The sequence below is a fragment of the Anser brachyrhynchus genome (genome assembly GCF_964034855.1).
Source record: "Anser brachyrhynchus genome assembly, chromosome: 3".
NCBI classification, from domain to species: domain Eukaryota; kingdom Metazoa; phylum Chordata; class Aves; order Anseriformes; family Anatidae; genus Anser; species Anser brachyrhynchus.
The window spans coordinates 69,076,789-69,095,751 of record NC_137696.1 but is presented as its reverse complement, the minus strand read 5'-3'; the positions used below and the strand labels follow the sequence as shown (position 1 = coordinate 69,095,751).

At 39.8% G+C, this 18,963-nt stretch overlaps 1 protein-coding gene across 2 annotated transcripts in view; it reads left to right on the top strand.

The window, feature by feature from the left end:
- LOC308192844 (uncharacterized protein) overlaps positions 1–18,963 on the top strand; it is a 178,001-nt gene that overhangs the window by 147,241 nt on the left and 11,797 nt on the right. Inside the window, exon 5 of one of the 2 annotated variants that reach the window (XM_080586846.1) lies at positions 4,590–7,448. The exons of the other annotated variant lie outside the window; for it this stretch is intronic. Within the exon in view, the coding sequence (XP_080442972.1) occupies positions 4,590–4,776 (187 nt within the window). The 3' untranslated portion in view covers positions 4,777–7,448. Of the gene's footprint in view, positions 1–4,589; positions 7,449–18,963 lie in introns of those variants that run through there. 2 annotated transcript variants of the gene reach the window in all.

Below are 18,963 nucleotides of genomic sequence, written 5' to 3'. Positions count from 1 at the left end.
TACGTTTATAAATATAGTACCTTAGAGAGTTGTTTTTTCTCTGTGTCAAATGCTGATCCTAAATTCTGCTCTCAGTTACACATTTTACTTTGGAGCTACTCTATCAGTGCTAAGTGTTACTCTTAATGAAATACCTACATGAATAAATCAAAAAATCTAGCTCTACAATCAGAACCATTTTTGTAAAATATGAGAGTGTGGTGTCCCAAATCCCATGCAATTGCCATCCTGTTATTCGCAGGCATATGCTCAGCTAGATGGTCAGCAACTAGATGGTGGGGCTTTGCAGCACTCTGAATACACAGTTTGGCCAGAGAGAGGGAGGAGAGGATGGAAAAGTACAAGGTCTCATGGAGATGCTCTAGATTTGGATCTGGGATGCGCTCCCAGGTCCCACAGTACAGATATAGCCAAGTATACAAGCCTTGCCCTTCCAGTTGTTTGATACCACCATTGAATGGGAGTGTGTTATTTGGTTGGTTGTGTTTTTGTTTGTTTATTTGTTTGTTTTTTTGGTTGGTTGGTTGGTTGTTTTTTTAATGGATGTCTCAGTTATTGGGCAGCTTTGCTCTACACAAGATGTTTGTGTAAGACATGTTTGGAAATTTAGGCTGTTCTTTTAAATGTCTGATATCCTAGTCAATTGTGGCAGAAATGTAGGTGGTTGTTACTTGCATCTGATGGCAGAGAGAGCCCTCCTGTGCAGTATTGCTGTTGAGGAAAGACCAGTCCCAGAGTGTAGTTAACCTTTAGCAACCTATTCATACACATGAGAATTGCCAAATAAATCCAACCTCAAAATTTCCACCATCATTTTTCTTTCATGAAATTTTTATACCATTTTCCAAGAAAGGTTTCATTGGGCCCATTGTAACAGCTTGACAAAAATCTCCCTCTTCAAGCATCTCTGCATACAGGAAATGAAACCTCCACTGAGAATTCATCTGGCACAGCAATACTGGAAAGAGATGATATCTAGGAGGTCTTGGACATGAGCAAAGGCTTCTTCACTGATGCTATGTTCAGAAACCATCAGGGAAACCTTTTAACTTTGCCTTCATGGTTTGCCACCATCTCCTTCTGCCTGTCTTTGCCTACCACTTTCTTTTCCTCCACGTACATTTCCCATATCTCTGCAAATTAATCTGAAAATAATCAAGTATAGATAAAACTTTCAACAGAAAGGTTCAAGGTGATGGTGGAAGAAGAGAAAAAAAGAAGGAAAGAGAAAGAGGGACTAATGAGAAAAAAAAAACTGTATGAGAAGAAGCTAAGTAACAGTATTGACAGTGATTTTGGGGCTAGGATGAAGCACACCATTGGGTACCATATAAATGAAACAATATAGATAATCATTTGTCTCTTTGTCCCATGGCTCAGATAAAGTTATTAGGGAGCTGATCACTCTTATACACCTGGGAGAGCCTCACATTAGCTGATTTAAGGGAGCAGAGTTTTCAGTGAGTTATTTTATGTGTCGTAAGTTTTCACATCAATCAGTGTTGTTTCCTGTCTCCTGTGTATTCAGTCATTGTAGGGGAGGACATAAATTAAGTGCATGCCCATAGATGTTCCATCTCATGGTGAAAGTCTGTAAACTAAACAATATGTTGTGTGTTTGTTTTTTTCTGTGCACTTTATTCTTTTTCTTTTGGGGAAGCTGAGCAACAAAACACGCAGCTTCTCACTTTCAGCTAAGATTTGAGGATTATTTTTTTTTAAGCATCTGTAAAACTGTGGCAACAGTTCATCTACTTGTGTGTAAGTAGCTTAACAGGAAGCCTGTGAACTGGATCAGGCAACTCACCTTGGGCTATTCTCAGAGATCTTTACTTTGTGTGCCTGAACAGGGACCAGAACAGGGACTGAAGGAGATAAGAATGGCATTACAGGAACCAAATGATTTCAAAGAGGTCTTGGACACATCCTTGTGTGACTACTTGCCCTGGCACCTGGCAACATACTTTCAAAGGAAAGACAAGGTTGTTTCGTGAAGCAGCATCATTGGCTGCACCAATGCCCAGGCCTGCAACAATACTCAAAACCAAGTGTCTGGCATCCAAAATGCTGGTCTTTCATTATACTCTGTGCACAGTTAGGTGGAATCACTGGTACAGGGAGGTCCCCAGTTAGCTGCCTTCTTTGACAATACAATGCATGCTGATGCTCTTTGTCTGACTTTACATCTCCTCTACGCAAACGTATTTCTAAAGGCTACAGTTTGAAGAGGAGTCTTCTTACTCTCAAGAACATAGAAAATACAGAAATGCATCACCTGCAGAAGCACATGACACAGCTTATAAATGAGAAGGACCAGTACGACAGATTTAGGGAAGCTTGCTAATAAGAACAAAGACATTTTGGATGGCATTCATCTCTTTTAAAATGAGGAATCTGAAAGTGAGGTGCTGCAGCTACATTATTTATCTGGGTTATTAACTTCCCCAGTAGACTGGGGAAGTATATGCATGCCGTATGCATATACTATGCATGTTTCTGTATATGTTTGTGGGTGTGCCTGAATATGCAGAAACACCAACACATAGATAGCTGACCTGTCTTCTGTGGCCCAAACCAAGCTCTGCCAGAATGCTCATCTGAACACTCCAGAGCATTAGCAAAACATATGCAGAGATGAATTTTGCAACATGAGATCATCCATAAAACTAAAATTCCCACCACCAAAACAAACACACAAATGCAAGCAGCCAAATGCACGCTCACATTTTTGTATGCTATATGTATTTTCATATTTTTTTTAATAACAACATGTCGAAGATTTCAGGGAATAGAAAAGCAGCTCATCTGCACAAATCATCAAGGCGTAACTCACATACTGCGGATTAAGATGTGTCTCCTACCAAAATTACTGGTGCTTTGGCGGCTGAAATGTTTTGCTGCTGGTTTGGGAGACAGCTAGGAAGCAGTGACAGAGGGTGCTCATTTGAATATTGCCCTAAATCAGTGCCATATGTTGACCCCATGACCAATCCTTGATGGCAAAAAAAAAATCAAAACAAATCAGTGGTGTTTTTCCAATGGCTTGCAAGTAAGAGTCTGCATTCACCTAGGCCAGGATACACACACGGAGTGCTTTGCACCTGCATAAATAAGACATTGTCCTTTATTGATAGTAAGGAAAAAGAACTCTGTCTTGATTCATGCATAGAAAAATAAATGTGTGTAGAATGAATACAGCTTGATCAAAGAATTAGACATGGTTGTACTGATACCCCTCTATTTTTCTACCTTTAACAAATATGGCACTATATATGTCTGCAATTTTATTCCGTGCTTTGGAGGGAATTGAGAAAGAATTGCATTTAGCTACCACCTTTACAGAATACCTATCTCCCACTCAAGGTGGATTAAAGTAAACTAAAGTTCAGTTCACTGTGACTGAATAGGAACTGAACAAGCCTCAAAACTGGTATTTTTTTCATAGATATTTTTATGTGTAAAGTTGGTGTCAGGACAAGACTCCTCAGGCAGCACAGCAAGAATAGACTTTCCCTTTGACAAACACGAGAACACAAGATACTTATGTCAGGGAGAATAAAATGAGGAAGAGAGGAAAGACCAATGTAATGAGGAACCAGGGAAGATTCTTCAATAGCTGGTCTTGCTTCTCCTTGTGCATGGGGAGACCACAGTCAATAGAAGCAGAGAAAGTGGATGCTGGGAGAAGCTGCCACCCTACACACTGCTGGTCACCTTGTAGCTGCTGCTAACACGCGTTTAGGGCTTCAGCACGAGCGAAGTAGGCTTGACTATGGCTTGCTTATCTTTCCTGAGATCCCCTGAGCAAATTGAGCCTGTGCCTAGAGCAAGACTTAGCTGCCTATATATATAAAAAAATGCTGCAGTATGAGAGTAGTAATTATCTAACTAGTTTGGTCTGTCAGCTGGCCAGCTGGGACCCTGCATTGTCTGGCCAGTCAGCACTGGCACTGGTACAGATCATACTGAAGCTTCTCTAACCAAAATCCAGTAGACAGAGAGGCATGGGAAAATAGGTGGCATGGAATAAAAATGTATATATTGCAGAAATATAAAGTCCTAGGTAATCTCAGGTTATTGTGATGAAAGTGTACAGAAAGACATACTGCATAAATGCATGCAACCTCATTAGCTGTTCATCAAAGAATAACTTGCACAGTAACATTTTCAGGATACTACATTTTAATCCTATATACTCTATAAAGTATTGCATATATAATAGGCATTCTTGTATTCTGTATACAGAAATACAGTATATATGTATATATATACAGTACATCTATATATACCATATACACACACATACACACTATGCTATATTACGTATCAATAAATTACGTATCAATAAATGAAGGGGGAATAGAATGAATGTTTCAAAAAAAATTATATATGTATTTTATTCTTATACAAACAATAGTTAATAGAAAAGTAAAGAAAATACGAGAAAGAAAAGAGAAAACAGAAAAGCATACCTATCTCAACAACAGATGTTGATTGGATATGTTTAAATTAATCTCCACATCAAGGCAAGAGGGTAATTAGAAATGGGGTTTTCAGGTGCTTTTATAGTTTTGTTCAACTTTTCTCAGATGGAGGACAATGATGCTGATGACCTCGGGGAGAGCAGAAGTAAGCCAGGAGTCTGCTCTGGAAAAATCCAGCCTTTGGGTGGCATTCACCCAGTTGTGGAGGGCCGGCATAGCTGCCTGTAAGCGAGGCATGGGATACGCACCTGGCAGCTGCTCAGAGCATGGAAGAAAGCAAAGACAGGAATGATTATATCTGAAATTCTGCTTCTGGGTATGATGGAATAAACATATGTTTGTCTCCAAGTGTTAAAGACTTTCTTTTCTTTCTACTGGAAATTCCTGCTATGTAGGATGAGAGATGCTTCCCTGTGGCTCCTTGTGTCCCTCGGCCATGCTGGGCAGAAGCCATGCACCTACACTGCAGAGGTAACAAACAGTTCTGCATAGTCACAATCAATGTGCTCTGCCAGGTGAAGTGGCTGCTTAATGTTACCCTTCAGATTGCCTCTGCTGCAATGCGAGTCAGATCAGGTCTGGCTGGTTATCAGCTACTGACCAAGAAAGCAGGGTGCAGAGGGTTTCTCAGAGTCTCAGTCTGCTGCCTGTGGGATATCTGTCCAGGAAAGAAGCCAGGAAGCATTTGAAGGAAAGTATTGAGCTTGGTACTTACTGGGTGGTCCACTCAGTTTGAGATTTTTCTTGCACCTTATTTCCACCGTCATCTGCTTTTTTTTTTCTTTTTTTTCTTTTTCCTTCAGTATAATAATTTTCTTTTCCAATTTAGGAAATTTCACCTAGAGTCTTGTGTCTTTTTTTTTTTCCGGTCTTTGCCCCTCTCTACTTCTACCTTTCAGGAAGGGACAAACAAAAGAACTGTTGATGGGACATTTTTTATCTGGGGATCTGATATTTGAGTATGCTTTTGGAATTCATAATCTTCAATGCTGACAAGGTCTATCAAATCCCCCAGCCATCTGGGGAGAAAACAATAGGTAAATGAGGTATTTCTTTGTCCCTTACTCCTATGTGGATAGCATGTCTGTTTTGGCTAACTGACTATCTGGTCCAGTGTTTGCATTGTTGAGTTACCATGTTGTGTGGTAAATTAAATGTTTTGTACGAGTATTCAGTAGAAAAAGGCATTTAGCTGGTTTAATTAAATGAATAAAAAATAATCCTTTAAAATACCACCAGGCATTTGGCTGGTGGGGGTAGCCAGTCCTGACCAGCACCCTTTCTGTGTGGAGGAATGTGGGCACCTTCACCAAGTGTTTTCCAGCAGCACACTCAGAGTCTCACCAAATTCTTCTCTCCTGCACTTCTCACCCCATTTCTTGCTTCGGTGTCTCTGGGTCGCTTGCAGCTGCCATCTTTTCTTTACCTTCCTTCTCTCTTTCTCTCTTTCTCTCTCTCTTTCTCTTTCTCTCTTCCTTTCTTCCTTTTGTTAGAAAAAGGTGCACATAGCTGTTTCATCCATGTTATAAACCTCTTAAGAATAGCAATCTGCTTGCTCGAACATGGTTTTTGGCTTGAGTTGTGGTGAGAGTAGTGGAAGTTCACAGCAAATGCTTCTGGCTTGCTAACCTAACACCCTGTGGTACCCCTGTGATTTTTAAGATTTCAGTAAGATTAATTTGAAAGGGAACATTTTGTGAGCCACTTTTAGTAAAATAAATCACTTGTGTGACTTCTTTTTTTCTGTGTTTTGAACCAGAGACAACTTTATTTTTTTTAATCCTTTGAGACTTTAAAGATATATTATAGCTGCACCCACCAACTGCCTCTGCTGATATCCAACGGAAGATGGGGTTAAAACATCTGGAGTATTATTCATTTCTAAGTAATCTCTGAGCTTGTTTCCATTTCTTCTTGAGTCAGGAGGTCTAACAAAAGCAAATGTTCACAGCCCAGCCAGGTTGTTTTGCAACACTGAATTGAAAATGCACTGCACTAACATCAGATAAGGTGTCCTTGCTGATTTATTTGCACTATGCAAAGCTAGATTCTGTTAAACAATATAAAAAATGACATAAATACTACTTGAAATAATAGGACTAATTCTGTTCAGGAGGGAACGAGTGACCATTCTGATCACAGCCAAAACCTGCTGAACTGTTTGCTGTGAGAAATACTCAGATTTGGGATCAGCCAGTGTGGGGAGGGCTCTGGTTTCAGCACAAGCTGTGATGGTGTTGGCAGACACCCTGGGGGGCTCAAAAGGAACCAGAGGCTCCTACAGCAACATTGATATAGCTGCAGTGGTGCAGCAACTTACTGAATGACTGATGTGGTGTTTGCTCAGTTGTAAGTCTTCATGAAAGGCCAGAGCAGTGAACGTGAGCCCAGTGCATGTGTCCTTACTCTAGACAAGACCAGAGGGATCAGGACAAATTTGCAGGTTGGTAAAGCTCAAGGCAAAATTTGTTTTGACTTCACTAAGTGCTTGTCCTTAAGTCTCTAAAATCAAAATCAAAAATATCATTTAGAAGGAGAGAGAAGGCATCCTTGTAAGAGTAAACAGATATACTCACAGCCAGCTACCTCATCATCCTCATGAGGTTCTCCTCTTTTTCCTGTAATTTCTTTGGATTAAGAAATAAAAAGATGTTTACCTCAGCAGAGGAATGAACTATCAATGTCCACTCCAAAATGGGTTCCACAGATACTGCTAATTTTAACCGCTGTAACTTACTAGTTCTCTCCCACCCTATTTTGCTTTTATCACAAGTCATTTGGGTCTCCCCAGATTTCTAGCACAGCAGAACCTGCGTTAGACTTTTGGTAGTAATGCTAACACCTGTGTCTGGTACTTCTTTACTCTACAGTGAGGGAGTCAGCATCAGTATCTGAAATATCTGAGAATTGGCCTTCCATAAAAATAAACCAAAGATTCAGCATCCACCCCAAGAAAAAGAAAAAGTAACACTGACCTCTTAAAGAAACACAAACTCTGGCATACTGCTGTTTTGTACAAGACATGAGAGCAATTCGTAATTTAATAAAATACACTGCCATTGCCAATAACCTTTTCTGGTCACAAACACAGTCCCGATCTGAACAAAACATTTGGGAAAATCTCTTAGCACTTTTTTTGTATGTTTTATTTTTTTCCAAAAATCAATAGCACAACTAAATCTCTTTGGAAAAAAAATGTGTTATGATATTATCATGGCATCAAAAAGTTCATGTCAAGAGGCAACACAGCACCAGCACAGCAAGAAAAAACATCTTATCTTCCAGTTTTGCTGAATGTTTTGGTTCTAGTTTTCATTCTGCATCTTATAGAGATTTCCTCAGTTCAGCTTCACAGAAATGATGCAAGGAGATTTCAATCTTCCCTTGAGGAGTCAGAATCATTTAGGTTGGAAAAGACCTCTAAGTTCATCTAGTCCAACCTTTAACCTAGTACCGCCAAGTCCACCATTAAAGGAAGGGGAGGTAGATGGCATGTAATGCAGGACTGGTATCTTGGGATTTGGGTTAATAGAAACTGTGGATCCAATAACTCTTTCCTAATCAACATGGAATATTTAACTTCATCTAAGTGGGACATTGTGTGTTGCCACTTAATCTCTGTCCCGTCACTTCCCACCCCACACCATCCAGCTGAACAGTGTGTCAGTTGAGAAAGAAACTGAAATTTGGTAAGGCAAATCCCTAAGTAGACAATTTTCACCCAATTTTCTTCCTCAGAGTAACAAAAGACAACAGACCCAAAGGCTGCAGTCACACCCTTACGTTACTGCACTTGTTGAGCCTGTTTGAAGATGTGCACATCTTGTCCACTTTTTCTAACAATGCCAGCTCTCATTTTGCTGGAGGTTTGGCAAAATTCAAGACAGTGATGTCTTTAGTTGGGGTTGATCCAAAACCCCTCCCCTGCCAGCAGCTGTCTCCCAGCAAATTTCTGGACACGTCCTCTGGGCTCCCAGGAGCTTTTTCAGAGGGAGCAGCTGCTAGCTCTTGTCTGCTGTTTTTTCCCAAAAAAAACATCTTTCGTGCTTGCTCTGAGAGGTAGTGTTCTTCTTTACCAAAGGTGCTGCCAAGACTAATAGTAACATAGGCCTACCTCTTCTGCAGTACTTTTCAATGGTAGGTTTTAAGGCAGATGACAGAGGCAACACCGTGGCAGGCATGGGATGAGAAGGATGCATGTCATCAGCACCCTCTGAGGTGATGCCGGGAGAAGGCTGTCATGTCTAAGGCTACAGATATCTCCTCTGGCAGCACTGCTGCTCAAGGGGAGGCACAACAGGCCAGCACAAAGAGGATGACGTCTGTAGCCACTGAAAGTTAGCAGCAGACATTGAGATGGGTCCAGATTTACAGCTCTAGATACCAACAATATTCCTTATTAAAATACAAAACAATAAAAAAATATCAGTGTAGTCATTTCTCCAGGTTTTGTAAGCAATCCAAAAGCACGACAGAGGCCATAACTCCTGCCTCTTGATTCCCAAAGCAGCACTCATTCTTCTGGGCAGCACCTATGATGCTGTGTCTTGTGTCCTGATGGAAGAATTCTCTTACTTGAACAACATTACTTATGAAGAGAAATTCAAAACACAGTTCACAGAGTGTGATAATTATTTGAATTAGTTTAAGGTATTGTTTTGTAATTATTAAATGATTGCTTAAATTATTAAATTAAATACCTTCATTCAACCAGGTATTTTACTGAAGTGGGGACAAAGTGCAGTTAAAGATGTCTACCACGTAATATAAGCTTGATTTTCACTAGTAGGTGCTATAGGTTTTATAAGGCAATTAGGCAAGAAATATTTGTTCAGCTGACACTGTGCAATGTCCTGCTTCTGATAACAAGTCCACATATGCATAATTTAAGTAGCCAAACACTGAGGCAGATTCTCTTTGGTGAAATCCCTTTGGCCATGGAGCACTGCTAATTTTGGCAATAATGATTTCTACTCCAGAAATCAAGACAGGCAGAACCAGCTCAAAACAGTACTGGGAATAGTGGGAATCTTTCAGTTTGGGTCATTAGAGTGAAGAGTTTACTTGCTACAAGAGCTCTCTGGTAGAGCTCACCAAAGAGGTTTGGTATTTATTAGTTCAGTACTTATTATTGTTTAATATCTGAAGTGCATATAAGAAGAACAAAGGAGGATTGTACATTTCTTAATGCAATAAATTCATATTGCTAAGTTTCTTTAGAAAGAAGCAGTCATGTGAACTTTCCTGCCTTATCTGTGCTATATAATCTACTATGTATGTTTTCTGGGAGACAAAGCAAGAGACAGGAAGAGGTATACCAGGTGCTAGTAAATGAAGCATACAAATTCCCAGGACACTAGCTCTCCTATTTTAATTATGTTGAGAAAAAATTGCTGTGCTTATGAAAGGGGACGGGTTGATGATAGAGGAGAACAATATTATTACTTTTCCAAGAGACTAAGTTCAGTACAGGAGGCAGGTGTACTCAAATTCATGGATTTTGCTTCATTATTTGTTGCTTTTTTTCATCTGGGCCTTTCAGTGAAGTTATGATCCGTGGCAAAGAGTGAGGGTTGTACCAATAAAAGCCTTCTGTTTAAAAAGAACCGAAACCATGCTCCTATCTGTTACAAGTGAATACAGCACCATTAGAAAAAGACCCCAGCATTCCAACTGCTTTTGTAAAAGGTAAAAAAACAAAAACCATAAAGTAATATAAATGTAGATTGTTAGATATAATTACTCATAGCTTTCCCAAGACTTTTGTGTGTGTGTGTGTGAAAAGCTCTAATTAGAAAACTCGGGAAGAAAAGAAGAAAAGAAGAAATATTACTGAAGTCTAAGATGCCAGGAAATGTGCTTCTAAAAATCAGATGTTTTTATAATGCATAATGTTCTTTGCAGAAAAATAATCCCCACTGCTCATAAAAATGATGAAATGATACAGTTGCAGAGTATTTGCACACCCTCTTCCTGCCTACCCATGACTGCATATTTAACCTCAGCATTAAAAAATGTGAGAGTTAGAGATATTTTTTTTCATTCTGTTGCTGTTCAGGCAAATGTGTTGTTTCCAATATATATTTGTATTATAAAGGTTAGTTCCAAAGTGTTCAGTGTCCACAGCAGGGTTGAGATATTCAGAAGAGCAATCAACAATTTCCAATAACTCAGTGGAAGGCTGTTTCAACAGTCTGAAAAACTTGCCAGTCAATTTAAATACTCAATTTAGGAACCTAAGTCTTGGTGCTGAGTCCTTTGCAGAGCTCTCTTTTCTGGTCAAACAAATTAAAAATATTGTTTGTATCTTGAATCCTGTGTGCAGTTCTGATTCCCCATTTCCAAAATAAAAGAATAAAAGCAGAAAGGTATGCCAGAAATAACAAGATTGTGCAAAATTATTAGGCAATGGCTTCTATTTAGTGTGACAGACTAGGAGTTTCCATATTGGAAAAAGGGAAACCTAAAACAATATATGACAGAGGAATAAAATGTCACAAAAGGTACAGAGCAGATGAATGGTGAATTCGTTATTTTTCAAGGATTATCATGTATCAAATTAGATAAATTAATGGGACAAAACAAACAAACAATAAAAATACACCATCACCACCACCACCACCAAAAAACGGACTATCCAAGATTGTTAAACTCAAATGTGCAGCTTTTCATTTACAAGGTCTTTAAAATGTAAACTGCTTGAAACTGAGAAATACACTGACAAATGACCATTATAAGTTTGTTCTGTTTTTCCTTAAGTGTCTGTGACTAGCTACTGTCAGAGATGGGATAGTGGTCTTCATGGACTTTTGGTTGGACACAATACAGCAGTTCTAGTTCTTATAAATTGTTAGGCAATTCAAACAGCAGGGAACCAGACTCATGATGCAAGAGGTCACTTCCTCTCTCTGCAATTCATGGCTGAATAAATAGGCAATCAGTGAGTGGGAGTTGAGAGGCAAATTAACTTTTGTGTTTCACCACTGGAAGGAGGATACTACAATATCATATCCACTTCTGGTAACTATAGTTTTAAGAGGATGTCAAGAACTTGGAGAGAATACAAAAAAGAGCCACCAGAAAGAAAGGAATTAGACTTTGCCAGAAAGAATTAATCTGTTTACTTATCAAAGAGAGAAACAATAATTTATCAACACTTCTGGAAAAAAAATGCCAATCATTCAAGAGCTCTTTACTTTACTGGAAAAAGAAAGAAGGGCTGAAAATTATATCCACACAAATTTAGATGGGAAGTAATGGAGAATGGGAGGAAAGGAAGCGGGTTTTGTTGTCTGTTTTGGATTGTTTGGGTTTGTGGTTTTTTTTTCCCCTCCCTGGTCTTAAGAATGTTAAACCATTAGAGCAACTTACAAAAGAAGTGGCGGACTTTCCATCTTGTAATACCTTCAAATAAAGACTGTATTTTTTTTCCAGGCAAGCATGTTGTTAGATTTTATACATGGATAACAGGTTAAAAACTGCACCACAGTTGTAATATTCAGAAGACAGCCTATTTCTTCCAGTGGTTCTCCTTATTATTGTTAAACTGATGACTGTAAAAAAAAAAATCTTCCTGTGTACATTCCTCTCAGTGGTTCCCTCCGGTCACGTAAGGCCCACATCTCTTCACTTACCCTGAACTGCTAACAAACACTTTTAAAATCCAGGTTCTATTTGATGGATTTGTGTAATCTTCATAAATGGCTTTCCAAATGCATCTACCCTTCCTGACTGTTTATGGAAGTGATGAAATTCCATAAGTTCATGATGAACTGAGGGAGACTCCACAAATTCTCTGGGCAACCTGTTCCAGTGCTCAGTCACCCACAGAGTAAAGTGCTTCCTGATGTTCCAACAGAACCTCTTTTGTTCCACTTTATGTCCATTGCCCATTGTCCTGTTTCTGAGCACCACTGAAAAGAGCCTGGCTCCATCCTCTTTGCACCCTCCCTTCAGGTATTTATAGAAATTGGTAAGATCCCCCTTGAGCCTCCACTTCTCCAGGCTGAACAGGTCCAGCTCCCTCAGCCTCTCCTCGTAGGAGGGGTACTTGGGTCTCTTGATCATCTTTTTGGCTCTTCGCTGGACTCTTTCCAGTACATTCATGTCTCTCTTGTACTGGGGAGCTCAGACCTGGCCACAGTATTCCAGATGTGGCCTCCCAAATGCTGAGTAGAGAAGGATCACCTCTCTCGACCTGCTGACGATACTTCACCTAATGCAGCCAAGAGTACCATTAGCCTTCTTAGTGGCAAGGGCTCATTGCTGACTTATGTTCAGCCTGGTGTCTACCAGGCTTCCTAGGTCCTTTCCTACACAGCTCATTTCCAGCTGAGTGGTCCTCAGAATGTACTGGTTCCTGGAGTTATTCCTCCCTAGGTTAATAAGATCATGGTAAAACCTCAAGGTCTTCTTCAAGAAACCTCAAAAGAGCCTATATTCTTCTCTCCTAGTTCATGGCAGAAGCAAACTATACAAACTATACCATTTCTAGCAGATATTTGTACCAAGACCTCAAGTTTAAAGACTCTGGAACTTCCTCACATGTACACCTTTTCCGTGGATGTTTATCTTGGAAGCAGCTTCTTCCATTCATGAAGTAATAAAAGATACACTCCTTTCAGGACATTCAAATTGGTATATCCTAAATCCTGGATAGGTCCACATCCTCTTTGGAGCAAAAGTGTACATTTTCGTACTCTAGCAAAGGCCATTCAAACATGGATGGAATTGAAGGAGCATACCACATAGCTCTTAGACTATGCTCAAGTTCATATTCCCCAGTATGACATTCAGACTTGCTCCGCAAGAATGTTCAGTTTATGATTCATCATACTTTTTTTTTCTTTTATTTTTTTTCCTGAGGAAATCTTGTCTAGCCAATTGTTTGCCACCATAAATTTGCGTTTCCACCTAAGTGTAGAAACAGAACAGGTACTTGTCTTTATTGTCTCCACATAGAGTCAATCTTTTCTAGACCATTTCTCCAGTTCCTCTGTATCCTTTTGAATTTTATTCCTGTCCCCACGCAATATACATATGGTCTCTCTAATCACCATGTTATCTACAAATGTAGTCGCTCTGTTTTATTCACCATCCATCTTACTTAAAACTGCACTGAATAGAGCATGGCTAGGACATGGTCCAATTAAATCCCTTTTCATAAATTCCTCCCATGGGAGAGTAAAAAATTATGAAACTCTTGGAAGAGCTTTCACTTACTCTCAAGATTGTGCTTTCCTAGCTTTCTTCCTTAGTGGTTTGCACAGTGTCAAAAGTCTTATTACAGACAAAGTATATGTTTCTTTATCTACTGTTACAGAATCACAGTATCACAGAATGGGCAGGGTTGGAAGGGCCCTCTGAAGATCATCTAGTCCAACCCCCCTGCCTAGCAGGATCACCTAGAGCACGTTTTGCAGGATGGCATCCAGGTGGGTTTTGAATATCTCCAGAGAAGGAGACTCCACAACCTCTCTGGGTAACCTGTGCCAGTGCTCTGTCACCCTCACAGTAAAGAAGTGCCCCCTCATATTCAGCCGGAACCTCCTGTGCTTCAGTTTGTGCCCGTTGCCTCTCATCCTCTCACTGAGCACAACTGAAAAGAGATCAGCTCCATCCTCTTGACACTCTCCCCTCAGATATTTACATACATTAATGAGGTCTCCCCTCAGTCTTCTCTTTTCCAAGTTAAACAGGCCCAGTTCTCTCAGCCTGTCCTAAGTAGTGCTAGGTCCTTTCTGTACTATGCAGTCCAGAAAGTTTATTACGCTTCTGTGGAGGGAAATTAGTTTGTTCATAGAGCCATAGAATGGTTTGGATCAGAAGGGACCTTTAAAGATCGTTCGATCCAATCCCCCTGCCATGAGCAAGGACATCTTCCATTAGATCAGGCTGCCTAAAACTGCATCCAGCCTGGCCTTGAACATTTCCAGGGATGGGGCATTGTTGTGGTTTAACCCGGCTGGCAGCTAAACACCACACAGCCGTTCGCTCACCCTCCCCCCTCCCTCTCTGGGTTGGGGGAGAGAAACGGGAAAGTGAAGCCTGTGGGTTGAGATAAAGACAGTTTATTAAGACAGGAATATAATAATAACAATAATAATAATAATAGTGATAATGATAATAGTATTAATAATAATAATGTGTAAGAAACAAGTGATGCACAATGCAATTGCTCGCCACCCGCTGACCGATGCCCAGCCTATCCCCGAGCAGCCGGCCCCCCCACCCCGGCCAGCCACCCCTATATATTGTTTAGCATGATGTCAGATGGTATGGAATACCCCTTTGGCCAGTTTGGGTCAGCTGTCCTGGGTCTGTCCCCTCCCAGCTCCTGCTGCACCCCCAGCCTGCTCGCTGGCAGGACAGAGCGAGAAGCCGAAAAGTCCTTGGCCTGGTGTAAACACTGCTCTGCAACAATTAAAACATCAGCATGTTATCAGCGCTCTTCTCATCCTAATCCAAAACATAGCACCCTACCAGCTACTATGAGGGAAAATTAACTCTGTCCTAACTGGAACCAGGACAGGCATCCACAGCTTCCTTGGGCAACCTGTGCCAGTGCCTCACCACCCTCATAATAGTTCTGCTTCTGTTGAGTCTGTACTGTTTGTTACTCAGCTCCTCCTGCAAAAACATGTCTGTTCGTTTTTTCCAATATTTCCTAGGTATCGAAATTAAAAATTAATATCACACCTTCTAGCCTTCCAGTACCTTGTCTGCCCTCCACTATTTCTTAAATATAACCACTAATGTTTCTGAGATTTCTGCAGCCAATTCTTTAAGTATTCTGTGATGAAGTTCACTTAAACTACACAAATTGAAATACCCAATTTAAGAAAAATCTAACTTGATATTTCCTTATTCTAGGCTGAGATATTGCTTCTTTTTAATGGTTTGAATTATAGCCATCTCATCTATCTTCTTCATTAGAAATACAGACGTTTAACACATTGATCTGCTCAGGGTGGAAATTCATCTCTATTGCTCCTTGGCCAAAAAAGTAAGGGGCATCAGCTTCTCCAGCCCACAGGGTGCAAGACAGTGGTGTTACAAACATGACACTAGCATGACTTTCTGTCACCTACTTCGTGATTTTGACTTCAAAGATACCTCAATAAGATACCTCAGTAAGATACCTCAATATAGCACACTATAAGCAAGCCTTCCTTTTATTTTTACCTGCATTACAGCCTCTGTGAGGACACTTATTTGGAAGAGTTGAGTGTGGCTTAGATCCCTAGGCTAGTGAATATTCAATTGTTTGTACAAAAGACAAACTGTATCAATACTAGAGATAAGTGGAAAACCCCACATCAGAGTACTTTATTGCCTGGTGACTAAACAATCATACTGGGAGACCTGGGAGGCTGAATAACTACTTTCCCTTCTCCACTTAAGTCAAACAAAAGGGGAAATTTCAATCTTCATATTCTACTTCTCAAGTGAGCACTCCAAAGTACTGGGCTACTTCAACTGTGGAAAGTATTTCTCCCCTCTTTTAGTAAGAAAAGGCTTCTCTGCTTTTGATAGCTGTCTCCAGAAAAGAAGCCCACTTGGAAATACACATGATTTTTTTTAATCCTTGGCTGTAACTGGGCCAGGGACTGAACATATATCTCTACTTGATGTTTCTTACTGGCTACTTTGGCTATCCTCCACTTCCTTGTCAGCAGATGGGCTAGTGTAACTTAGATTGTTTAAGGTACCTAAATCTTTCAGTAAAGGACAGTAAGTGAGGCTGTTTATTCAAGTAGACAATAAATCAACTAAAAGTTATGTGACTCTGATAATCTAGATAAACCTTTAAAAAGTTTTGTTCAGTCAGTTTCTCCAGTGGCTCCCCTGCATGGATGAAGTAGAGAGATGCCCTGAGGCTTCCAGATGGTCTGACTGGGTTCAGTTACATGTCTTCTGCAGGACATAAAGGTAAAATTTGAACTTGAAGGTGAAAGACTCAATCAAACTTGATTTTAATGCAATTAAGCCAGAGAATAATGACTTTCTGATGAGAAAAAAAAAAAAAAAGTGCATTTATAGACCCAGATGCTTGCTGTTTCCTCAGCCCTAGTTTGCCTGAAAGCAACAAACCCTTCTGCCTCCCCCAGTAACTTTTTGGAAAGGCTCTCCAGCTCAGCACCAGCCTTTATTTTTCTCCCATGTGGCTGAAATCTTGTGCCACTATGATTTGAACTGACAAAAATAACTGCACAGTTCATGCTATCTGTGTGGAAAACATACCTCCAAGGCCAAGCAAATCCCCGGGACAGCTCTGTCGAAACAAGTGCTGTTAACTCCCAGGAAGGACTATAACCTTCTTTTTGTAGTGCTGCAGAGTTCCCTCTACAAGAGCCCAACACATTCAAGGCAATAACTCTGTAAAAATTTAATCTACTTTTTTGCTTTTAATATCATGTTTACCTCAGAGTATTCATCTAAGGGAGAAACTCCCTCCAAGCTGGATTCTTAAATTACTAGAAAAACAGATGACTTATGAACCTACACATCTGCAGCTAGGTGTGTGGGTTAGATGTGATTTTTAGCAGAAATTGCTTTATTTAGTTGGGTTTTTTTTCTGTTTTTTTTTTTTTCCTAAAATCTGGGCAGATAATTTTATTATTCTCTCTATTTATATGGGATAATATAACCATGCACTAGAATTCTCACGAGCCTAGAGAAAAAGTAGGATACCTCTCAGTAGTGGGCTTGTGCCAGTGAAAATGGAAAATGAATATATACGTATATGCATAGGATATGTAAAATAACAATAATAAGAATAATTAAATAAATAAAGGAAATCCAACAGCAGAGAAGTGTTTTTAACATGAATACAAGTGAAGGAAATAAAGACTAAAAACAGCCGTCCCATGAATAAATTATAGATCCTTCATCTTCATGGCAAATGTTTTTAACGTGCATTCAATGAACAAGTTTGTACACAGCTATGCTTTGTGCAAACAGCCCAGATCTATGTGTGTGTTACATGACTAGGATATCCAACATATCACTGTGGAAAGTGGGCTTGTATTGCTAAAGAACTGAGAAAAAAAGGTTGCATTAGTTTTGTAACTGAAACATGAGGCTAGATAATACTTGGGAATAGGGTGAAAGATCACAAATGCAAGAATAGGCATCAAGTATATATTTTGTCAGAACCTTTACAGCCTTTTGGTAAAAACCTGGCAATTAAAACCAAAGTTGCCAGTAGGAAAACAGACAAAACAAAACAGAGCAAGTTACAAGGCAATAACTCTGATGATGAACAAAATAAAAAGTTGTTTAACTAATCAATTTCTCAGAACTGCAGAATACTGAGTATGCAGAACATATTTTCAAGTAACAGGGAATCCCTGCAGAGTAAGTGACTGTAGTATTTAATACTCTTTAACTCCTTGGAAAGAATGAATCACGTTTAGCTAGTCTTCTGCAGTTGTCAGAAAATGTAATTCTCTTTTCTGTGTCATTTAAAAGCAAGAATTAAAAGACCTTTTAAATTTTGCGTAAGCCTTAATGTAACAATGTTGAGCAGAAGTCAAAAATATTTAGGCAGCTTTTATGAAATAAGTGTCAGGGCCCTTGCCACTAGGCTGAGACATGCTCATAAAGACCATGCTCTCTAACAGAGAGAAGTGTTATCCATGCACTCACGCTTTTTCCTAAATGATTTCCCTCTCCCAAATGAAGTCTTATTCCAAAACCAGTTCCTAAATTCTTTTTATGGCCTTAAGGACTAGGCCCATTTTTGGGGTGTGGATATGAGGGAGAAGTGTGCCTTGTGCGCTTGCCGCCTACTGTGATGAGGGATGGCAAGTCTCAAAATGGGCCAGAGTTCAGCTGGCATAAACCAATAGAAGAAGTTTTGAAATCAGTGGATGTCTACTGATTTATATCAGCTGTTCAAAACTGAGGCAAAAGCCCCGCTTCCAGCTAACTGAGTTTTGGAGATATTGTTTGGAACCAGCTCCACAACTCAGGTTTCTGTCTATTAACTTCACAGTGTAAGAAGTAAAAGTGAGATAAAACAGTTAAATGTGAAGCTCTTCCCAGTACAACTCATTTGTAATCCTAAATGACATTTCCCTATGGACTCTCCAGTCCTGTTTGTGGTGTTTTATCAGCACTTTACAATAGCTGCAGGTGATGCAGGTAACATAATAATTAACATGTTCTAGATTGCTAAAGAAAATCTGGGATAGAGAAAGAAAAGGGTCAAAACATGCACATTTGAGATGCACATTCAGGTCTGGCTGAGTATAAACTAAGTCATGAAAGAATGTGACCATAAGAAAGAGCAAACACCCTAAAAATCCATCTGACTTGGTGAAAATAACAATATTGAGGGCAGAGAGCTCTGGAATAGTCTTTGGAATAGTAGTAGATAAAGCTTTTGGGCCCTGCTGTCATTATTGCTACATAACTAACAGCCCCAAGACATGGTTTCAAATCCTATGCCTTTGTCCCTGGAAAGGTGGAATTT